This window comes from Tachypleus tridentatus, chromosome 9, assembly GCF_004210375.1.
Source record: "Tachypleus tridentatus isolate NWPU-2018 chromosome 9, ASM421037v1, whole genome shotgun sequence".
Taxonomy (NCBI): domain Eukaryota; kingdom Metazoa; phylum Arthropoda; class Merostomata; order Xiphosura; family Limulidae; genus Tachypleus; species Tachypleus tridentatus.
Window position 1 is genome coordinate 79,578,849 of NC_134833.1, and position 26,200 is coordinate 79,605,048.

General features: G+C 29.9%; 1 protein-coding gene across 1 annotated transcript in view; it reads left to right on the top strand.

Moving 5' to 3' along the window:
- The window catches only part of LOC143225579 (DENN domain-containing protein 5A-like), an 88,975-nt gene that overhangs the window by 55,119 nt on the left and 7,656 nt on the right, over nt 1-26,200 (top strand). The window contains 9 exon segments of the mRNA XM_076455277.1: nt 3,070-3,105; nt 3,872-3,976; nt 9,403-9,532; nt 12,213-12,341; nt 15,608-15,729; nt 16,234-16,379; nt 19,358-19,476; nt 19,807-19,904; nt 20,432-20,503. Coding sequence (XP_076311392.1) covers nt 3,070-3,105; nt 3,872-3,976; nt 9,403-9,532; nt 12,213-12,341; nt 15,608-15,729; nt 16,234-16,379; nt 19,358-19,476; nt 19,807-19,904; nt 20,432-20,503 — 957 coding nt within the window.

Consider the following 26,200-nt stretch of genomic DNA (forward strand, 5'->3'; position numbering starts at 1 on the left):
GGTAAATTTCTTTGTATCCCTAACCTTATTTGTGGTAAGGAAGTATTCTCTAATTAAATCTTGAAATTTTAATATTCTTCAAGTGATACCAAATGCACTCTAGCTATCTGTTAGTGGAATGTACAGTAGTATAGATTAACATTAAAGTAAATAAAGCAACAACATCAGAACATTAAGAAACATAATTTGTTTAAGTTGTGTCTGCACTGATACACTCAAACCCTTGTATATTGTTGAGCTTTGAAAGGAAATTACAAGTCCCATGGAATATCAGGCTTACACTATTTAGGTGATTAAACAACAGATTTTTAGGTTTAGATAAACAAACACAATAAGCGACAGTTTTCTGCAGTGTAGGTGTTTGTTGACTGTCATTGGAACTCTGATATGCAAAATATTCTTGCTTACAATTATTGTATATTTACATACTTATGTTTCAAAGAACCAAGTACTGTTTAGGTGATTAAAAACCTTAGTTAGACATCATTGCCTCTTTGTAATGCTGAAAAAAGGAGGACATACATTAAGCAGTGGAGATTGTCCCAAAAGAATCACTATAAATTGATGCTAGTTTGAGAGTAAATGTATTCAGCCAAGTTTAGTGTTTGAAATTTCTACCTATATTAAAAACTCATTATAATTACAAATATTATAGTAATTTTGTTATGAACTTCATACAGTTTAATATATATATTTTTTACTTTGTACAATGCAATCAATCTGCACAAAAAATGACTTTATAGGATTTTTTTCAGCAGCTTTCAAGAACAAAAATTTCCAAATAGGAAAACCAAAAACAATCTTTTAGCAAAATGTATCTTTAATATCTCAATGGCAATTTTTGAAATGTATGAATAAAATCAATTAAGCATGTGAGTGTCAGCTAAAAGGTCAAAATATGATATACAGGATTGAGCAGATTTCTGTGTCCTTTTTTCAGTTTATGTTTCTGTCATTTTAAGCATTTGTATGGATTTTGTATGGGTAACTTGTATTCAAAATTTTCACTTGCCATTTTGGCCTGGCATGGCCAAGTTGTTGAGGTGCTGAACTCGTAATCTGAGGGTCACGGGTTTGAAACCCCATCGCACAAAACATGCTCAGCTTTTCAGCTGTGGGGGCGTTATAATGTAATGGTCAGTCCCACTATTCGTTGGTAAAAGAGTAGCCCAAATGTTAGCGGTGGGTGGTGATAACTAACTGCATTCCCTCTAGTCTTAGACTGCTAAATTGGGGACAGCTAGCACAGATGGCCTTCATGTACCTTTGCGTGAAATACAGAAATAAACAAACACCATTTTTAAGTAACCCTACTATTTTGTACTGTTTTTTGCTGAAAAGATAATTCAATGTGATCTCAAGTTTTCATTTTAAAGCACAAAACAATATAACAGGTATTAGAGTAAAATCTCCCAAACTACTATAATTAATTTGGTTTTCTAACTAAGTTATAAATATGTTAAAACAAATTCCATTAATGTTCATAGCAACAACTGTTTTTGTGAATTGTTACCTCAGATAGCCACAAATAGACAATGATGAAATGTAAGTACTTCATAATACACTCCTTCTATTGACCATAAACATGTCTATTACACAAGTAAGTTTGCGAAAATGTGTGACTTCAAATGCGAAAAGAGATAGGAGGAGCTTCTCTGGTGGATTTTGTAAATTTATTGTTGTCTCAAGAAATTGAAAAAGTAGATGATTCAAATTTCATTTTCTGGGCTGCCACTATCTATATTTTGGTTTTTCTGATTGGTAAGACAATATGAAATCCATTTAAGGGCAAACAAAATGTGTATGGGAGATTTCGGAGTACCATACCATGTATGGAATAGGGAATGAGGAATGAGAATTTATTTAAATGTTTTATTTTAGAATTGATGAACTAAAACTTAGATAATATAACAATTTGAATTTTAAAATATATTTTAATGCCAAGTGTATTGACATAATTGATAATGAAGTTCTATACTTATGAATGTAACAATGACATGCACAATTTGATCCAATCATAGGCATGAGGTTAATTGATTTATTCATATTTTCAAAGTTTACACTATGCTATCAAAGATTATTTTGGAGAAGTATGCTAATTCTGTTGTGAATTCTTTTTGGAAGTTGATGAAAAAGAAAACTACAGAATCTATTTTTGGCATCATTATATATAGAGAAAATTAATAAATTTAACTGTGAGGACTTCAGGATGTGTGAACTGTGTTATCTACAATTTTCACAAACTTCTAATGTAGAGAGACATCTCACACTCAACTTTGTTCAAATAAAGTGGGTATATGAGAACTATCTGTGCTCTGAACTTTTTAAAGTCATGTAAAAGTGTGATCACACCTGACACAAATCATTGTTTAGCTGTTGTATTCTTGTTATTGAAATATTTGACTTAACATACTTGTAATAAATGAAATCAAATTTTATAATTTTTTTTTCTGCATATATGAGATACTACTACTACTACAAGTAATTCTTTCATTAAAAGTCTGACTATATTTATTAAACCATAGTTTTTGGTCTATTTATAGGGATGCTCTACATGAAGGGTAACGTTTCTTTTAATAGTTTTGAAGATTGTGTGAAAATGAATTGCAGAATGATTGTTTAACTTTTTGGCAGATTCTGTTATTGTGTAGTATTTTGTTTTAATCACATATTAAATAGTTTCTTAATTAAATGAACATGTATTGTTACCTATTAAATATAGAATACAGTTGTTAACCCTCTTAAGTTAAAAAGTAGTTTTCATGCTTCAAAATGCATTATACTTTTAACTTGTGTTGTTCATAAAAATTAGGCATGAAGTATTGAAAAATACAGAAAATCAGTTGAAGTTCTGTGATGACAACTATTTATGTATCAATTAAATAGAATTTACTTATTTAAAAATACATAGTTAAATAGAAGGTAGTATTTGGAATTAGTGTTGAGAATGTAAAGTATGCATTCTATAAGTCTTTTGTGTGTGACTGTCTGTCTGCAAAGTTTTATAATTCACTAATCTCTGCTTGTCTCCTGTTCTTCTTGCCTCCTGCTAACATGACAATTTCACAGCCTTGGCTTGGTGTGTGCTCAGGAAACGGATTGACTGTAGGTGGCTTGTTTTTCTTTTGTAACAATCACATCCATTTTAACTATATTTTAAGATGTACTGTATTTATTTGGGTACACTATAACTGGACATACTATTTTTTTTTCTAAATCTGTTTCATGCATGTAACTTAAGCTCTAAGAAATGGCATCTATAATTGTATGGAGTGATTTGTAGTGAAATGAACTCCAATACCACCATAAATTTTTCATTTTTTAAAATTTTTGTTAAAACTTTATTATCCAGTTCATGTGTTTCTGTATTTTTCACAGGCAGTCTATTTTGCAAGTAAAACTTTGTTACTATTCAATTATCAGGGTAAAGAATGTGAAAGTACAATTGTTTTAATATAATTACTGATGGTTTTAGAACACTATAAACATGTCAGAAAAACAAATATTTGAACAAAAACACGTGTGCAGTATTTCGAAAATATCTTGGAATGTGTGAACTTAAGTATGATAAAGCACTGTGGAAAATCTGATAAAATTAAAGTTTTCTGTTTATTAAAATCTCCTTGATAAATTATATTTTCATTAATAATTTTCAAATTATATATAATTCCTGTAAAGTAACTAAACAATAAGAGGTGAGAAATTGTGTTTTTTTAATGACACTTGTAACAAATGTGCATATACACTTGATTCCCACAAGCTTTTTGTTAATTTGTTTGTTTTGTTTGCATTTTTGGTCTTTTTTTGTTTTTTCCCCATTCTACTGTATCCTATGTTTTCTGTACAATCCTGCTCTCCTGCACCCTTTTAGTTCCAGTCCATCCACAGAACACACGAAGTTTTGGTCTGCCTGAATTTTTCTTGTCACTTAAAAGTGGGGCTTTCAGCACTATAGCTAGTCACCTTGCCAACTTTGGTAAGTTTTATATAACATGCCCAAAAGAAAAAGCCACCATACTTCATCTCTCTCTCTTTTTTGTTTTTTTTAAGTTTATTTGAATGTCACTGGTGATGAATTTTTAAAATTTGTAAATATTTTTATATTAAAATATATCTGTTAGAATTGGTTTAAACAAAATTACAAATGTAATAAAATATCAGAGTTTGTATTAAAAATGTGCAACTTTTTGGTTACCAAATTGTATTTGACTGTATAAAAGTGTTTTTATTGCTAAGTTAGGAAATCTTTGATCTTCACTGCCCAGCATCAGTAGTGTAGCATTGTTTAAGTGCTTTTAATATTACAATGATATCATATTTATCAAAGAGCTTGTTTTAAAAAACTGTAATAAATGCAATATGGCTTCCACTACATTGCTTTGGTAATTATAATATATATTTGTGACTGCAACTGAAACAATTAAAAATTCTCTTTCTGCCATTATAGAAAAGATACAGATGTTGTGAGTGCTCTTTTTTTTGTGATATTATGCCATGTCATCTGATATTGAAGTATTGATAGTAAACTTGAAATAAACAGAAATTTATACAAATGAATTTTGCTAATACACTTGTATTTTCTATTCATAACATATTCTGGAAACCAAATCTATTCAATCCACCACCACCTAAAAAAACTGCATTTTGTAAGTTACTGTTAAGGTGGCAAATGTTAGGGGTGAAAGAAAAAAGCAAAGATAGACAGCTATTTTGTTGTGAAACCAATACTTTTTGTAATACAATTGCCTTTATGATTATTTAATTCAATATATAATTAGTCAGTTTGTAAAAACTAGACCAGTTGTTTCCAAATTGAGTGTTGGGGAAAATTGCTAAAGCCATAACAAGATTTGCACTAAATGAAGAATAATTATGAACAGGAAAAAAAATATACAAAAAAGAATTGCATATGGCAACAGGGGGTTTTGGAGATCAAGGTAAATAAGTAAGGGTATTGTTATGAAAAATGCTTGGAAACCTTTAAACTAGACCTTCATCACTTATTTCTTAAGTATCAATTATGTAATGACTATATAACACCTTGAGATTGGTTAACATTATTCAAACTTGAAATTCTAGAATGCAGTTACTTTAAATTTGTAGGCATAAGTATCATTTAATGTTTTTCTGACGTACATGGAATGCTCAGCACTTTCCAGTTTTATCAGTTTTTTATTGCTTTTTTGTTAAACACTTGTGAACTTAAGTAAGGTTGATAGACATGTACATGTATATGTGTGTGTATTAATTATATACCTATCCAGGCATATACACTGGATCTATATGTATAAAAGTGAACAATTCACATATGTATAATATTTACATACGTAATGCGCATTTATATAGTATTCCAATATAAATATGTAACTATAGATTAAAATAAGTTGTAATTATACATTAAAATCATTCTATAAATAGATTAACTTTAGCTGATTTGACAGTTCGTTAATTCCTCACATAAAAATAATTATCCTGTGATTAGTGATGTCGAGAAACCCACTTGTTGAGAAATTTATATGCAAAAACGGCTCGTTTTGGTTGAGAAAATATTTTACATAGAAGAGCGAACAACATTTTGACCTTCTTCGAAGGTCCTTTGACCTTCTATGTAAAATATTTTCTCAACCCAAACGAGCCGTTTTTGCATATAAATATCCTGTGATTAGTTGTGTATAGATCTGTATGACTAATTGGATATTAATCTGTAATTGGGCCTCAGCAAACTTAACATATGTTTGTTTTCTAGTATGTTATGCATAAAATGTTTCCCTATTGTATCTTCATTAAAGATCTAAATCTCTGTGAGGTTTTGAGCCTGTTTTACTTCACCAAATATAGAAACCTAAATTAATTTAGGAATTTGAATAATGAATAATACTATGTCATTTTTGTGATATTCGCTATTAGATTTTATATTGTGGACCAGCTGTTTAACGATTATGTATATATGTTAAAGATTTCTTTTTCACTCAAAAATCATTAGCTGGATAATATTTTTGTGACTTTTTTTTTTGAGTTGCCCTGGTGCCAAAGTTGATTCATAATCTTTTATTTTTTAATACCTTTAAACACAAAGGACATCTATATTTTGTAAAATCTAAACCATGATCTGAACAAATCTATGAACTTAGTATATGAATATCTTGTATTGGAATGAGCTGTCATACATATTTCCCAAAAGCAGTTAATTTTTGATGGCATCACATTATTTCCCAGATAGTAAACAATGGCAAAATGTAGCTCTCTTGCCTTCTGTACCACTTCAACTATATATTGGCTGTGATTGCCGTGTAACTTGCTGATGTACATATTCAAATTAATTTAATATAGTGTGCTTAAGTAATATTTTGTTTCCAGTGAAAATGGTACTTCAAGCCTTTATAGTTTTATGTACTTTGTTTTCATGCTTGAACAAAAAAACTACTAATATATATTGGTGCTTACAAATGTACATTTTATTTTATAAATCAAACCAAAATGTAAATATGTAGTAACAGTTTTATTATTAGATAATCCATAGAGAAGGAGAGATAATGCAGTGACCTGGAAATATTTTAAGCTAGCAAACATTATTTATCTTTCAAGGCTACAAGTATATTTCACAAAATAAAAGTAATTATAGTTTGTAATCGTAACACATCTTTTCAATAAAGCTTTACATGTAAAAGGATTTGTAAGTTTTTTTCTAAAGTTCTCTTTATATCGGGTTGTGTTGCTTTATAGATCAAGTTTTTAATGTAACATTTAATTGCAACTTTATTCAAAGCTGGCCACTTGTTTCTCAGTTTCTATTGTGTAAAGAGTGTAAGGAAAACCAGTAATGTTAACAGCTTTTCATATAGTATGATTTATATGTTCATATGATTTTAACAATATGATTGTAACCCTAAGTGGTAAATTCTTCAAAAACAATTCCTTGAAAAACAGTTCTTCAAAACATATAATCATGTGTTCACTCAGTTGTCACATACCCCACTGACTGTATAATATTTGTTTTATTTTAACTCCTGTGACAGCAGAAACATGAAGCTAAGGCCACATGCAAGTCGAGTGATAATACTCTGTAATGTCAGTGACCTGATCCTCACTTGACAGCTGACCAAATGATGAAGTGATCTGTTGAGTGTATTATTTGATCTACCAGCTGTAGTATGACACTTTGCACTGTTCATATGCAGAAAAAAATGAAATTGACCAAAGCACAGTTTTACTATATTTTTGGGACAGAAATAAATAAAAATGGTTTTGATGTTTTAGCCTTTGCCATCATTGCTGGGGAGTGTTAGATAATATGAAATATCCAGAGAAATGTGTTTGAAAATGCTATTAACTAATTGTTAGTCACCGTTTATGAACAGTACATTGTGTGTGTATACTATACTGAGTAAAGTATTATTTTATTGGAAACTAGTTCCCCCAATATGTTAAATTTTGTTGAGAGTGAAGATGGTAAACCTAAGTTAGAGTTGGATATATATATATATATATATTTCTTAAAGGCAAACAAATGAAGGAAAAAGGTTATTAGAAATGTGAGCAAATTGAAAAAAAACAACAAAAGTCATATGGTAACAGTTGGTAATAAAGTCATTTGAAAGTTATTGTGAGCACATCCATTTTGGTGATGGTGCCTGTGTTGAAACTAAGAATGTAATGCTCAGCTAATGAAATGATTCAAAGAATACATGTGATGCACCTCATTATATTGTCTCACACACGTCTTTTGTCCTCAGCAAAGCTGAGACAGCTAAGTTGTCCTACATAGACAGCAAGAGAGAACTATTCAGAACTTATATTGGTAACAAAATTTAAGGTTAGCTACTCCAATTTCTCTTCTTCCAGAAGAATGCACTAAAACTGGAAGTGGAGAACAGTTTTTAATATTTGATTCTGGTGTGACGATTGAATATTGATTTTATGTGCAAGAAGGAACATACAGTTACTGGCAAGTTGTAATTATGTGTATGCTCATAGAATATTTAAGACTGTGCTGAATAGTTTTTAACAGTTATACGTGGCTGCAAGGAAACATCGCCATCCCTTTAATTTATGTATTGTTGCTGAATAAAAACTAACATACGAATATTAGACCTCTTAAAGAGATAAAGAAGTTAGTACCTGCTTTAAATCCCATAGTTATACTGAGGAATTTTGAAAATTTTGGATTTGTTGTGATAAATGTAATTAACATTAAATTTCCATGTATGTTTTCCATTTTCATTGTTGTATTTATCATACACATAAAATAAGTGAAAATATTCTAAAGCAAACATATAACACAGATGCAGATTTTGCTTTAAAGATTTGCACACTCTTTGCACTAACATTTATTCCTATAATTCACCTTAGAGGTTACTTTCTTATTGATTAAAACATGTTTCTACCTGAAGCTCAACCTGTGGTTGGTTTGTTTGAGGATAATTGGATTGAACATCCTGATCAAAAACAAAGTCACCAACCATCTGTATTTAAGCTTGAGATGTGGAACTGCTATGAAGGCATGCAGTGGTACTAGCTAAAAAAACTACAATTCTATTAAAGAGTAACATCTTGATTTTTTTGCAACAAGTTTCTGCAGTTCACACAAATATATGGAGTTCATTTCTATGATAAAGATGGAAAAATTTTGAATGAGCTGTATGTTGACCAACTTCTGAGTAGGCTCGAACCATTTACTGTACAGAGAAGTTAAAAAGGCTTGCCAAGTATGTTTCAACCGAGAAATGATGTGAATGATTACTTGTGAGATACTGCACATAACAAATTATTAATTATTACATGATTAAAATAAGTTAATAATACTGATTTTTTAAAAAATATTTTTAATGTTCTTGTACATTTGCCTATTGTAATGTCATGATGTAATAATATTTATATATGTATTTCCCTGTATATTAAATAATATTGGTTCATTTCACTGCAGAAGTTCATTGCAAGGTAAGTTATATGCCTTTTCGTAATAGCTTGTAATACATAAATTTATAGTTAAAATCAACTTAATAGGACATTGAATTAACTGTTACTTTGAAGAACTGATTTTCAAAAATATGTTTTTGAAGAATTTTCCTTAAACCGATTATAACAAATATTTTAATTTGGTTAAAGTTATCTGTCACTGTTTCTGATGATAATTGTTGAAAAGTGATCAAAAGCTTGTATTTCAAAGGAAATAAAATATGTGTAACTTGTCTTAAAAAATATCTGTTTCTTTAATCCTTCTTTTTAATTTTTTTTATGTGTACTTGGAATATTTTTAAAGTACATCTGTTAATCCAAGAATGTATAAGAAAGATATCTTGAAACTTGTCATTACTGTGCATTTATGTATATATGTATATTTATGTGAATTTTAATATGTATTAACATTATGTAAGATGTTAAATAAGTTAACCTTATTTGCAGACATATCAACTTTAGCTTTGGAGGGAGAATCATCATCGATTCGTAGGGAAAACAAAGACAAAAGAAGACCAAAAACACCTGACCTTCCAGCACTTAAACCCCTTCCTATATCATTGGTGTATGATGTTAAGTAAGTCATCAACAATGCATGTTTTTGAAAGTTTTATAATCTTCATTTTCCATGTTAAACTAACATTTTATTTAATACCTTGTATGTGATGTAAGAATTAATGTACTAACTTGTATATGTTTTGGCAGTGAGTCACCACAATAAATGATAGATGGTTTCATTTGTAAAATTTATAATTGTACATTTACAGTGATTTTTTTTATGTCCAAATGTGGCAAACTTTACAAAAACTTTAATTTTCTTCTGTACGTTTTAAGAGAATATGCATAATAAGAGTAATTGCGTATTAGTGTTGTTCTGTAAAGACTGTAGCAAAAAAGGTTGCCAGCTTCTTTGGTATATGTTTAAATTTAATCAGTTATTTTTTATCTCTATAGTTTATTGGTTTTCATTCTATTAGGAAAATATGTAATTATTAAGTAATGTAAATAATTGAGGCCAAAATTAGTTTGAAAGTTTTTATGGTTTAAACAGTATAAAGTCTTAACAGATACAAATGTGTGTTTGTGAAGCAAACAAATTTATTGGCTTTACTTGAATAATTAATGCATAATTTCTTAAGTATTACCAATATAATTTTTTTCTTCTTTGAATACTAGTTAAGTTGTAAAACAACCAGCTTGACTGTTATTTGTGTAGGGTTTGGGTTCATTTTTATGAACAAAGTTTATTATTATAGAAATTAATAATCTTACAGTAATTTTCCCAGTCAGAGAAGCTTTTCACTGGAAAGTTGAAGTATTAACTTCTATAAATGTAATAAAACTATTTTTGTTATTGCTGTTTTGTGATAAATCTGATGATTGTAAAGTTGTATAGAAAAATATCAGTCTGACTAAATGCATTGAAATTTCCAGTTGTCAACATTACAGAAATGCCAGCTGATCCTGCTTAGAAAACTTTTTCAAGTTTTTAATACATTCAAACTCTGAAAAATATATACTACATTACTAAAGGAATTGAGCTAGAATCTTATAAGAAAGTGTGATGTGTTCTTTCTCTGTGAATCCATCATAATTGGGAATAGATGCACACTTGATATCATTATTAATTACAGTTGTACTTTTATTACTAATGCCTACTTTAAATGTAATGATATTTGGGGATTATCTCTCCATTCTCTCTTTGAAACAAAGTGTTCTTGAGCAGTTAGATTGTATTAATTTCAGGACACTGGCTTGGCTAAGGACAAATGTTTGGATGTTATTTGTTTAAAACCACTGCAGGAAAGAATGGTATGTATGGCAAAGTGCTCTGTTATGCTAAAAGAGATAAAGTCCTTGTCTATGGGATACTGTTGTTTCTGACAGTATGTATTTTTCCTGAGTATTATAAGATAATTTGGTATGGTTTGTTTTGAATTTTGTGCAAAGCTACTCGAGGGCTATCTGCACTAGCTTTCCCTAATTTAGCAGTATAAAACTAGAGGGAAGGCAGCCAGTCATCACCACCCACTGCCAACTCTTGGGCTAGTCTTTTACTGATGAATAATGGGATTGACTGTCACAATATAATCCCCCCACAGCTGAAAGGGCGAGCATGTTTGGTGTGATGGGGATTTGAACCCTTGACCCTCAGATTAATTATAAGATAGAAAGATATTTATATCTGGTCCCCTGCTGGTACAGCGGTAAGCCTACAGAATTACAATGCTAAAATCAGGGGTTCGATTGTCCTCGGTAGACTCAGCAGATAGCCTGATGTGGCTTTGCTATAAGAAAACTCACATACATTTCTTAAAGCAAACAATTGCTGAAACAGGTACATAACATGCCAACCATTTTTTGTGACTTGAATTATTTAGTCATATTGAAAATTCTGTCCAGATTGTTGATAAATTTATTAATAAATGTATGAAAAGCAAATGGTATTGATAGTGGTGCAAAGAAAGAGATGCATTAAATAACCTACATAGGAAGTGGTTTTAGTTTTTTTTTAATTTTTTAACATTTAACAAAGCCTATCTCTGTCATGTGTGTAACTCATGTTTGAACTGTGGAAGCATTGGTAAAAAGTTGCATCATAATTGCCATGTTGAAGGTGAACAATAGAAATTATTCACAGCACAATTAAATTAAAATAATAGAACACTTCCAGGTGTAAAACAAACCACAAAAGATCAAGCAAGAGATGTATGAGTTTGTTAATGGACACTGTTTACTCTTCTAGATCTAAGTGATTTTTGCAAATGAGTTGCAAATAAAACTAAGCACTTGGTAAACTTCAAATGTCAAGGAGTTGTGGGATGTACACAAAAGACATGGGCTTTCAAAACATAATTATGAATCACTGTTAATGAGTGTTCTTTGTTTTTTTTTAAATGCTTAAATTTTAAATGTTACATAATTTGGCATTATTGTGTGTAATATGCATTTGTTTCTGTAGGTTTCATAACTAAATGTGTAGTGTCAATTGCTAAAATGTAACCTTAGTCGTTTGCATGGTAAATAATAAGTCTGTCTAGACTGCTTAAACTAGGAAAGCCTCTGGATTATTGGTGAAGATACAAATTTCCATTTTCTCCCTCTTTCTCTCTTACTACTTTATTATTATCCAACTCATTAATTTAGGATAATTGTTTAATAATTTTTTTTCAAATCTGTAAGTTAAACAGTTACATTGTTTTTAATAAATGATGTAAGGTTATGTATGTTTCATCTTGTGTGAATTTTGTCTTTAGGAATGTTCAAGCTATGACAGAAATAAAAACTGATATTGGTTATGCTAGAGCATGGGTGCGACTAGCAATGGAAAAGAAGCTCCTATCAAGACACTTAAAGAAACTGTTAGCCAATCAAGAATTACTCAGGTATCTTGTATTTCTAGAAAATTGTTCACATTAGCTACATACATTCAATTTGATTGGTGTTTCTCCAAAATAAGTAACATACTTGCTGTTCTGAGTTACATTTAACCTAATTAACTCGTCAGATGGATAACATGGTACCCAGAAAACCTAAGCATGCATTAAAAATGTACATTAATTTCTGATTGAAAAGGCTGTCTTGTTGAGATCTCAATGTTCCACTTTCCTTTAACCCTTATAATTATGGGCACCCCTCAACTGTGCATGTCACAAGAGTTAACTTTGTTACATTCATAATTTAAATAAGCAATCTTATTGCAACATTAAAGTTCAATGTTTATTTTATATTATCTAAGTTTTAATTCATTCATTTTTAAAAAAAAAACCTGAAAGAAAAATTCTTAAACTTTAGTTTGATGCACAAGTGCACAAAATTTTAACTTTTTGTCTCTGTAACTTAAGTAGTTTTTTTGTACATTCTACTTTTGTGTATAGACAGAAACTAAGTTAATTACTCTTTTCACACATTCCTCTTTCAAGCACATTATGGCATTTTAGTGGGAAAAAGAAATAGATTTTTGGAACTCTTGACATGCACTTGCAATTTCAAAGCTAGTTACACTTGGTTGAGTAAGATGTTTGTAACAAACAGAAAGACCACATTTTAAAATACTATTTCCCTACAGTTGTTGTAAAATAAGCATGAGGAATTTCATACAGAACTTGTTAAGTGCTCTTAGCATTGTTGCTCCTTGCTTTGACTCAGTGCTTTAGCATTGTTTCCCAACTAGAAATATGTTAGTTAGATAGACATTTAAATTTTACCTAGTTTTAGTTTTATATTTTAGTTAATTATGTTAGTTATGTATTAAAATGCATATTGAAAAGTTTAATATTTTTTTAAAATATAAGCCAAACTGCCTCAGTTTATCAAGTTCAGTGTAGTAGGCAAATATCCCAACATCCAGATTATAGCTAAAGTGTCACAATAAGTAATAATGCTAAAGGATAAGAAAGGAAAATTAAACATCAAAAAGAAACTTTTTCTGAAGAAAAGTAAAAACTAAAAACTAATGATATAAACTAAGAAGATATTTCAAGATTATTCAATGAAAAATTCAAAGGTATATACATTTTTTCCTATTTTCTGTTTTATATGTTCCAATGCATAATACATTGATTATAATACTTGAAATTTTCAAGAGTTTGATTGCAAATAACTGCAATAAGAAATAAATCTTTAATTAAAAGAATATCATTTTTTGTATAGAAAGTAATTGTAATCTTTAACAGAATTGTATTAGTTGTGATAAAGATATATTAAGAAAGCTCAGAGTTATTGTAAGTATTGTAAAACCTGTCATTTTCCATACAAGAAATAGCCTCAATCCTATAACTATAAGGTTAATATAGGGGTTGATATAGTATGCAGGACTTGGTTGAGTCTATATTGTTAACTGTGTGTGTGTGTGTATATATATATATTATTCATAATAGAATTGTTTAATATCACTTTTGTGAGAAATGTTTTCTAGAAGAACTCTTTCTAGAGTAACTGATATGCTATTGCTTAAAGTGCAGATCTTAGTTTTTCAAATTAATTGTTACTACTTAGTATGAAATATAGTGAAACCTCTCCAAACCAGCTGCCTCTGGAAGTAAAGAAATTCACTTTATAAGGTCACCAATTTTGTGAATTTGAAGTTTTGTTTAAGAATTGCCTTCTCTTGACAAACAGTACAAACACAATGCAAAATAATTAAGTGTAATTTACACCAGTAACATAATTAGATATAACTAGCACTTAAATTTACTTCTACTTCACTTTTAAAACCACTCATTTTAACAGCATTAAATTTGTATATTTACAAGCTGAAATACTTGTCCTTTGTCTGGGTTATAAATGTAAAAAATATGTGGGTGGATGTTCTGGTAAGTAACACAAAAATCATAACCTTCATGCAGTTTATTTACAACATAGCATTATCACAGTATTCACTATCATCCCACCAAAAGTATTGTATAAGCTTTAAGAACTCCCTGAGTATATACTTAAAGCATGGTGTACAATATGCAATGGTCAAAATGTCTTTGTAGGAAGAGATAGCGGCCAAAGTAGTGATGTAAGGGTGCTTTCCATACTCATCTCTTTCATTCACCACTGTTTCACATTATTAATTAATTGATGGTCATTGACTGTCAAAGTGTTACAAGCTAGAGTTCACAGTAGGAAATGGATATAACTCAAGAAATGGCTCTTCCTATCAATTTTATGGTGGCTGTTGTAGTAGAAACTGAGTTTATATAGTATTGCAGTAGTAGGGTTATTTTTTGCATTGCATTTCTCTATGGGGAGTGCTGGCATACTCTTTGAGATATATAAGATATCCGTGTGCTTTCCCCCACACTGTGTATGTAGTGTTATAGAAAATGTAATAAAGTTTTTGTTTTGTGTGTGAAAAGACATGACTCCATTCATGAATGTAATTATTGTTAACATACTTCAATGGCAATAAATTCTTAATAACAGTAATAATGGTGTGTGTGGGTGTGGAGATTGTGTCTCTCACCTCCCCTCTCCCCAAATTCCCTTATCTTTGGTTTTTTCCAAAGTCTTCTCTTAATATGTGCCATTGATATATCTTGGAAAGTAATAAAGGCTTCTTGAAAATGTCCAAAAGTTTGACATTGTTTGTAACTAGATAAGGCATAAAAAGCAGCCATGTTTAATTATTCATACTCATAGAATCCATACCCAATTTTAGTCTAATCCTTAAAGCAGAAACTCAAATGATGGAAAGAAGAGAAAATATGTTTTATAAATATGTCAAAACCATATTTTACTGCATTTAATATTTGTCAATTTTGAACATAAGTGTAATAGCAAAGCTGACTTATTTGCTTAGCTATGTAAAGTACTAACATATCAAAAGCTTAGCTCAAGACAAAAATGTAAAGATGGAAAACAAAGCAAAGAAAGGTGCAGTGAAAGGTTGTGCTTAATAACCTTACAGGATCACACATTTATATTATCTGTTTCATGAAATAGATATTTCAACAAGGTGAGGTTGAAAATTTGTGTATAAGAAGGAGATTGTAGTTAAAATGGTGTGGTTTCTTCTAAGTTATATAGAGGGTTCTTGCTGCTGTAGACTAACAGTAAATAAACAGTATTGACTGATTGTTGCTGACTCCTGTTCATGAATTGGAAGCTTGAGTTGAATATAATTTTTTGTCTACTCAGTCAGCTATTTCTTTTGTTGTTTTAGGAGCCTGTACAAAAGATATGCTTTCTTGCGCTGTGATGATGAGAAGGAACAGTTCCTTTATCATTTGCTCACTCTAAATGCTGTAGATTACAAGTCCTTCACCAACACTTTCACCTCGACTGGTAAGTCAGGATATACTTTTATTTTGTTACAGTTTGGAAGTACAATTACTAATGCATTTCTTTTAATATGTGACAATAATACAATTATTTAAATAATGAAAAGAATTGGAGTATCCTTATAGCTACTCACTTTCTTGTTATATGAAATTTATAATAGTCAAACAACTGATTAGATATTATTGCTCAAGTGTATTAGGATTCGTTTTTGTAATGTCATTTTAGTCTAGATAATTGCTTTAATAGATCAGTATCATTTCATGTGTTTTTGTCCATTTTTGCTGTAACATTGGATCACTGTGATCATGCAGATTAAGAAATACATTCTCGTTACTTGAACCCCCATTTTAGTATGTAACGGTATCAATGTATGTTAAATGCAATCACACATATTTATAGTATTAATTATTTCAGGTAGTAAACCATATTTGTAGAGTAATCAAAGTAGAAATTGTTTTTATAAGCCTAGTTTATTTAGATATAAGTTTAATGTTTCTTTTTGTTCAGTGATGCCGTATCGGGTAGTAATCTTCCCAAGCCGAAAGTTGAGTGCCTCAACCACCTCAGCAAACGCTTGGATCATTGTTTCTGGTATTTTAGGAGAAACTGGTTTGATTGAATTACCCAAGCAGAGTCTTGAGATTGTCTTCCAAGTGAGAAATTCGATAAAATTGGTTTATTTCTTCTAATCGTTTCTAGCTGGTTACTTTTGGTGTTTCTCTTTGCCACATAATATGAGACTTCATACATAGTTGTTAGCTGAGTCTCTTACTATGACAAGAAAGTTAGAACTTCACTAACAACATAATAATTAGTTGCTTCTACCAAGTAATATATTATGAGAGTCAAATTCCTTTTATTTCACACCCAGGTTGATAAAGCAGAGCATTGTGCAAGTTAGAATATTTTACTCATTTTTGCTGGTATCTATTTATTTAGTTTTTCTTTTCTTTTTACCAGTATCAAAATTAGTTATTCAAACATCATTCCATATGATAAAAAGTATTAATACAATAAGTGTTAAATTGACACATTGAAAATTCAGTTTGTTTGTTTTTACCAGGACACTCTTGAAGCAATAGTAACTGAAATTTGCTGTAAGTGTTCAGAAGTTTCAAATCATTATTAATATGTCTTATTTTAAGTGACTAGAAGAAAGTAAAATAATTTTCTTTGCATATCCAACATTATTGCAAATACATGTTAACCTCTGTTCAAATCTACTGAAGTTGTATAATTTTAATGACAGTCTGTGAAACTGTTTCTTAACTGATCAAGTAATTTTTTTATATTTTGTTAAAATTAGATATTTATTGAATGAAAATTTCTACTTTAGTCACACCCTGAGTTTATATCTAGAGTTAGCAACTAGTTTACTTGTCCGATTTTCATATTAACTGGCATAAGTCAGTATAAGTTGTACACCCTGTTTATGTATAACATGCAAAATCACTATAAGTTGTACACCCTGTTTATGTATAACATGCAAAATCACTATAATATGGAGGTATCTACTTGAAGATGATGTAAACTGCTGTTAATGAAAACATGCTACTGTACATTTATGTCAGTAACATCCCATTCCTTAAAACTGAGTTTTTAATCTGATGCATAGTCATCAATAATATGAAGTAATATTATGTGAGCCTTTCTCATAATATAGGCTTATATGTATATAAGTAAATAAGCTCAGTTAAATGTTAAACCATTCCCTATACAGTTTGAACAATTTGTAAAGGTCATGAATTATTAGCCTAAAATATCCACTCAGTGTTTAGTAATAAACAAAATCCAGAGGTTATGTACAGAATCCTATTAGCAGCTAATTTTAAGGCATGTGTTAAAGCTGTAGGTTTTTTATTTCTTGTTGGTTTTACTGATTTTTGTTAAAATCGTAGGTTATTTCACATTTGTTTATGTCAGTGATAGGTTTTATCGTTTGCTGATTTTATCAATTTCCATTACAGTTATAGGTTATTATTTCTTGTTGGTTTTATTAATTTCTGCTAGTTATAGGTTATCACTTCTATTGATTTTGTTGAGTTCTATAAATGTTTGCAATGATATTTATAACTTATAGAAAAGTTAAGAAACTTATAAAAGCTTACTTTATTTGTTTATCCTTTTTGTGATAGCATTTACAGAATAATGTGTTGAATTCTTTCAGCTTTGGTCTGGATAGTTTTTATATTAAGTTACTCTGTCTTTCTAAAATTTCCATAATGTCTTCTAAAGTTCTTTCAGTAGGCATATAGGTTGAAACTAGTGGAAATTAAATAATTTTACCAGAAGTAAAAAGTTAATTCCAACTTATTTGTTACTCTGTTCATCTGTTCTTTACCAAAAGCAGTCTGTTTCTCTGTAAATTTGAGGCTTATTGATCTAATAACTCATGATGACAAAAAACCCACTTGAAGTAAAAATATGCTCTAAAGATGGCTGATATGGATATTAAAACTTTAAGTTTTGAAGTTTTAATACCCATACCTGCTGTCTTTAGAATACATGGCCTGATAATTGTAAGACAACAACAAAATTGTTCTGTAAATAGGTATTATTATACTCACTGTTTAATTCTGAACAAAGTTTGAAAAGAAAAGGGTGAGAGATGTGTATGTATTAATTTGACAATATATTTTTGCATTATGTTTCATCTTATCTGTTATCTTACTAGTTTGATTTTCTCTATATTATCATTTATGGTATTGGTCCAACAGATGTCTATATTGTTGACAAATAAACTAAAGTCAGTTAATCTGTGGTTTGAGGTTCTTAAAATCTAAGTGTTAGCCCTTAAAAAAATGTGTTTGGAAAAGTCTTTGACTTTTTTATCCTGATAAGTGTATAAACCATGTAAGAAAATAGACTTCCAGATTTACCATTGGTGCAATAATTATAAAAAAAAAAAAAAGAGAGATAGTACTGGAGGTTTTATGTTCAAATTTATTGAAGTGAAATGGATATAAATCTATAAACGTGTTGGACAAAGCTGGGACAGCCCAAAATATTTTCACTGTACAATTACACAGAAGATACTTTTTCATTTATTTAATATTAGCAGAATATAAAGCAACTATATATATATATATATATTGGTTTTTATTTCTTAAAAGACAAGTTCCTATAATAAAACAGATTTTGATTTTGGGTGAAAAAAAAGTTAATTAATTACTTTCTTAATTTGTCAAGTCTGTGAGATAAGACAGAATTTGAATACTGAAGAGGAACTTTTTGATACAAAATTTTTCTCTAAATTTAAAAATGTGAACAGCTTTACAATGCTGTTTTTTTGTTGTATTTTTTCTAAACAATTAAAAGTGCAAAGTTTCAGTCTGTAGGATTCTTTTCAGGCAATGTGTAGCTAACAACATACATCTTTTAGTACTCAAAAATTTGTAATTTGGTCCGTGACTTAACTCTGCTATTTAATCAGGCCTACAGATGTTTGATTATATGGTTTTGGCAACATTTTATTTTTCATGAAAGATTGATAGTCTTATTTTATTTCTTGTAATAGTTTTGTGAATAGCATTTTATTTTTTTTATATAATATTCATACCTACGGAAGCTGAGAGAACTGAACTGTAAGATATGATAACTAAAATTTGTGTATTATATTTTGATGACGTAGCATAAAAATTTGGGGATCCTCACAACAGTAAGAATAGGACATGACAATACAGGAATATCTCCTAAGTGGATGGTAGAACATGTTGTGGTTCGAAATGAAATTACAGGGCATGCTTACAAGTAAGCATCTTTTTCTCATATGTTAATCGATTTTCCAAAATCTTGTTGATTATAGTATTTCTAAAGACTTATGCAAGTCTATGTATAATAAGACTTCATTGTAGTTGGTTTGGTGTTAGCAAATACTTAAAACAAATAGCATGCCAAAAAACTAATTGTGTTTGGAAGATAAATGTAGAGTGTAAGTGTGCCTTGGACAGGTAACAGATGTAGTATGAAATAAGCCATTGTGTGTGTGTGTGTGTGTGTGTGTGTGTGTGTGTAGAGTTACAAAATATTAGTTTTCCAACCAGCAAAGTTTTTAATATAAATTTTCTTTTTTAATAAAAGATTTCCTTGTGGAAGATGGCTTGGAAAAGGAGTGGATGATGGTAGTACAGAACGTCTCCTGGTGGGAGAGCTTGTTCCAGCTGATATAGATAATGAAGGTAAGTTACTTTTACCTACATCTTGCAGAGTTTAATCTCTCATATATCACAAGTTATCAATCATAGAAAAAGAAAGTTTGTTTTTTTATAATTACTGAAAAGCTGTTGACATATTTCAGCATGATTTAAGCTGTAGAAATGTGGAATGTTGGTTACGTGCTAGGTAAATAAAACTTATGTTTTACAACTTACCTGTTCTGTATAAATGTAAATCTTAAATATTTTGTTGTTGCAACTGATCAAACTACAACTATCCTTAAAAGTCTATACCTGGTCATTAACAGTAGTATATATTTTATTTTTTAAATGAGTAAATAACATATTATTTTTGAAATAATACAGTGATTTTGTATCTACAACTACAGAAGTAAAGAGTGTATTGTGTTAAAAAAGAATGGGTCTTTTGTTTATTTTTAATAATGGTAAAGTATTGAGATAGTTAATCTAAAATAACAGATATTAAACCAGACTGCTGGAATGTGTTTTTCTTTATTATGTACTAAAGAGGTACATTTTTCTTGTTTTAGAACTAACAGAGACTTGCAGAACACCACCACGGTGTAGATCACCTAGTGTTCCTAGGAGACCCAATGAGCAAAGTAAAAAATACCATTACACATTCTTAGTTAGGTGTTAAAGTTTTTATTCTCAGTAGTTTTTTTTTCTAGTGAAAGTATTGGTTTTGACGCACTTGGCTTTATCAAATGTGAAAACTTCATAGGCAGTGAAACTTCCAAAATGCTTTGTGTATAAATTTTAACAGAATGGATAAATTGGGATTTATTTATCGTATTATTGCTTTTAAATATAGATTTAAGTTGTGACTTTATAGGTGTTGTTGTAATAAAACATGAGAATATAGATTACAGTTTCCCAATATTAAGAACTTTACATTGAGAATAAAATCCCCACATTACTGGCTTCCCCAGTTTGTCTATTGAAAGCTTGGTGTTTGAATAGAATTCCATCTTTCATTATTATACCATTCCTTTAGTTAGCCTGTGAATACTACTTCTATGATTATTTTACAATATAGTAACATTTCGTTATTGAAAATTCAAGTTCCATTTGTTTTACCAGTAAGGGATTTTATTCTCCACTTATATTAGAGACAGCTTATTCTGTGATGTGACCATTAGTTGGATCAAGTGTTATGTCCACTTCCATCCCTGTCTTGTTTGATTTATTTTTTTCAAGTTTAGTAGCCAGTCCTACATAGCTTTTGTTTTCTAGAAATTAATTTTTTCTTGATACTTGTTTCTTTACATTATTTATAATATAGCATACATAGGTTACTAGGTTACAAAGTGTATTCTAAAGCTTTATAAATTTTACATAGAATAATAATAAAAGTTAGTAACAAATCCTGAAGACTTTTGCTCTATCCAGTTATAATAACATTATAGTTACTGCTGGAACAAGGTAAGTACTATACCTGTTGAAGAAAAATGATGATGAATGAAAGTAAGAATTTTTTTTTTCCTGTTTTTAATTTTGGAATATTCTGGATAGCTGAAAATTGAGAAATATGCCAGAGACAGAGTGACTATGCCAGGTAACTCTTCATATCTGACTTCTGGTTATCTGTATCTGTATTTTTTTCATTACTTCCTCATCTCATACATAACATAAAGACAGAAATTTTGCAGTGTACAAAGCACTGAATATTCTATACGTTACTAACATTTAATTCCTGTTTCTCACACCTTTCTTTTTAAGGAACACCAGATTTCTCTAAGAAAACTAACTTCAAAGGATAAATAACATCATTTGAGCAGAATTGTGAATGTTTTTCTTTTTCTCAGATTTTTCATAAAATAATAATAAAATAGGTAATCACTAGATCATGAAGACCGTTTTGTCCTATCAAGTAATGGTAAAATTATAGTTACTGCTAGAACTAGGTAGGTGCTAACTAGGAGTGTTGAAGAAAGATGTGAAAATAAGAAATCTCAGTTTTGACTTTTCACTGGTTTTCAATTTTGGGATAATCTGGATAAAGCAACTGTATCAGGTAGCTCTTCATATCTAGCTTCTGATGACGTTTAGAGTAGAAATTCCTGAGGACTTTTGTATTGTTTTAATCTGTACCATCCACACATAGAGGGTGCTAGTGCACTCTATGATAAAAAAAAATGTTTGCAACTTTGAACCTTAAACTATTTCATAAAGACTTTGGAAGAAATACACATTTTTTTTAATAAACATCGCTATGACGTAGCATTGAGTATGACCAATGGGTCTTGTTACACACACACAGTAAATAGGTGTATTACAATTGATGTGGCATTTAATTTGAAACAGGCTTAAACTAAAATTTAATTTATGGCTTATTACAGTAATGTCATATAACACCACATGTTTGTAGTGGTGAAGTTTGTAAATATGGAACTCTGTGATGAGAGATGGTGATTTGCTATCATAAGTTAAATGTTTGCAGTTAGTACTATGTATGCAGGAGTATTGTCAAATGTCAAAACAATAGACAAGACTTCACATTGTATGCTGTTAAAAGTTTAACATATATCAGTTCTTGGTATAATGTGTCATCAGTCTTTTTTTTTATTATTATTATTTACCTGAAATATGTACATCTGACATTAGTAATGTGTACATTTGTCTTTAAGAGTAAAATATCTATTTTACTTATGGGTTCATACTTCTGGGACACCCTGTAGTTTAGATCTTTTATTTAATTAAACATTCCAAAATAATAATTTCTAGTAATTATATTATAATTAAATGCTAGGTGTTAAAAGAACACTGTAGAGATATTACTGATCTAACTGTGCAAGAACTTGCAAAATGTATGTTATTTTCAATATTTGTTTTATAAACTATTAACTTAAAACTTTTTTAAACTATAAAATAATTTTACTACGAAGTATTAGAGATACAAAATTAAACAAAAGTTATTAGCAACTTACACTGGAATATATCACAGTATTTAATAAAAGTTGTTCTGAAAGAAAGTGGCTAAGAAATTGTACTACAGTTTTAACAGAATATAATGTTCTGGGACACCATGGAACCTATTGGTCCATTTCAGCTATCTCATCCTCTGAACTAAACTAAAATTATTAATAAATAAATAGAAAAAAAATCTTAAAGCCATCTCTTACTAAACTTTTTTTAAAACTCTTAAATTTATTAATTCCACAACATTAAAAGACATTCCATTCCAAAGGCAAGCGATCCTGTTAGAAAAATAACAGTCTTTGCTAAAGACATCTCCTATCCTGCCAAAATTTATATATATGTGCTCTAGTCCTACTATTCTCAATATTAAGTATGAAACAAGATGGTGCATCAACACTGTGTTACCTTTACAATCTTAACCACTTCAGTCAGATCCTTTCTAACTCTTCTGTTTTTCTGTAGAAAGCAATTTGATAAATTTTAGTCTCTCCTCATATGACAACTCCTCCATCCCAGTTGCTGTTCTAGTAACCCTTCTCCAAACCCTTTTCAGTAGTTCAATGTCCTTGTTAAGTTAAGGAGCCTAAGACTGAACACGATACTCCAAATATGACCTAACCAGTGACCTGTACTATAAAATTATAACTTTTTTAGACTTGTATTCTGTATATCTGTAGATACATTCTAAAATCCTCTTTGCCATACCATTAATAATGGCACACTGTTAGTTTGGCTTAAGAGACTGATCAACTATTATACCAAAATATTTCTTTTGTGACACTGTTAAGGTTATTCCCATCCAAATTATACTTATAATTCAAATTATGATGAGCCACATCTTGTATTTATTATAATTAAAACCCATCTGCCATTCATTTACCCAACTCACTGAATGATCTAAATATTTTTGTAATTCAGCAGCATTCTCAATATCATCAGCAAGTGTAAGTAATTTATTGACCCTTCCTTCATCTTTGGCATTGGTGTAAATCAAAAAGAGCATATGTCTTAAGACTAAGCCCTGAGGTACTCCACTCATAACATTAATCCATTTTGATTGAACTCTATTTGTAACAACCATCTACTTTCTTCCATCCAGCCACACTTTTATTCAATTTGCTAACTTCTTCCCCATACCTATATAGAATTTTTTTACAGTTCTTTTAGGTGGCACCTTGTCAAATATTTTTTGAAAATCCAGATTCATAAAATCTACATTCTTACTCTTATATACATAAGTAGTAACATTTTCAAAGCACTCCAAAAGATTTTTAACGTATGATATTCCCTTAGTGCATCCATGTTGACTATCAAATAAAATTCTAAACTTGTAAAATGGTTTTGCAAAACATCTTTTATCAGACTTTCCAAAACTTTTCACATTACTGATGTGAGACTGATGGATTTATAATTACTGGGACAATTTTTATCATCTCTCTTGGAAAGAGGAGTGACATCAGCTAACGTTCAGTCTTTTGGTACCTGCTTACTATTCAAGGATGTACAAAAAGTAGTTGTGAGTGAATTGCATATCCAATCTTTAACTGCCTTCAAAATCCTTTGGAAAATACTATCTGGCCCAGGAGCCTTATCATTTTTTAAACTTCCTAATTTTTCTTAACAAGCTCATCATTAATGCAGTCATTTTGTTTCCATTTGTCAACTGTTTAAGATGTAAAATACTACTTAAATCTTTATTTGTAGAAACTGAAGAAAAATCAAAATATAATGATCTAGCCATCTCATAATCATCAGATATGAGCATTCCTTTGTCATCCCTCGAGGTTCCTGTCCTCATCCTAACATTTTGTTTACCAATAAGGAATTAGAAGAAATCCTTTTAATTTTTACATTTTCAGCCAACCTTTCCTCATACATCTTTTTTTGACATCTTAATTTTCTGTTTCACTGACTTTCTTGATCTTTTATAATGTTTTACATTTCCTGTCATAACAGTCAATTGAAATTTCTTAAATTTGTTATGGTTTTCTCCAATTTTATCTTTTATACTCTTTGTGACCAACTTGGATTTTGTATTATCCTTTTCTTTCTATAAGGAATATGTTAATTTTGAATATTCAAACATTTATCGTTAAAAATTTTCTGTGCCTGATCAGTGTCTCCAAATAACTCAACTGCTCAATTCACAACAAATAATTTTTCTTGCATCCCTTCAGAATTTGTTCTTTTAAAATTTATAACCAAAATATCGTTATTCCTTATTTCCACATGCAGCATAACATCAAGTGTAATAAAGCAATAATCACTTGCACCCAAATGTTATCCAATTTCCACCCACTCTCTCATTTCTATAGTTGAAGTTCACAGTAAATCTAAACGACATTGTTTCTAGTAGATTTCTTGACTGATTGGTAAGAAAGCCATCTAGATAGTTTCCAAAAAACTTTTTCTCATTATTTAACTCTATACATCTGAAATTAAAATTACTCATGATTAGATTACAACTTCATTAACAGCTGAAATCTTAATCTTACTTTAAAGTTTCTCACTAATTTCATCAGTATCATCTGATGATTGGCTACAAATTCCCACTAAAAGCTTTTTTTCATTGTTTCTACTAATAGAAACCTGAATTGATTCAATATCCTAGCTGTTATTTTTGATATCCTCAACTTCAGTGTCACATTTTACGTGTAAAGCCACTCCTTCCTCTTTATTTAGTACTTTATTCCTATTAAATAACCTGTAACCATGTATTTCAAAGAAATTTCTGAAATCAGAACCATCTACATTTAGTCATGTTTTAGTTATTCCTATTATATCAAAATCCTCCTTCCCTACCAGTGCTTTAAAGTCATCTATTTTATTTCTTATACTTCTAGCATTACAATAGTAACAATTAAGCCTACCTTTAGAACTACTACTTTACTCATTTTCTATGCTAAACCTTTCTATGCTCAGTTTTCTCCATTTCATTTAGCCTGGCCCTTATCACTGTCTAGTTCTACTTTAAAACTTTCCTTACAGCTGAATTAATAGTCCTAGCAAACAACCCTTATCCTATTTAAATGTAAACTATCCATTCCAAAAAGCTTCCTTCTTCCATTGAACTGATTCCACAAGTTCAACCAGCCAATCTTCTCATCCTATATACTAACTAAGCCTAGCATTTAGCCCTAGTAACTTTCTTAAGTTCATCCTCGTAGTTAATTCTGGGCAGTATCCCTGACAAAATCAAGTGATGGCCCTTTTCTTGAAATGTCTTTATCAACCTTTGTACTTATTAGCTTGCCTGATCTACCTTTACCTACATCATTAGCTTCTATGTGCACAACACAAACTGCATCTTTGCTAGCCCACTTTATTATATTTAATGCTTTGTCAGTTATATCCTTTGCCTGTGCCTATGCAGTGTA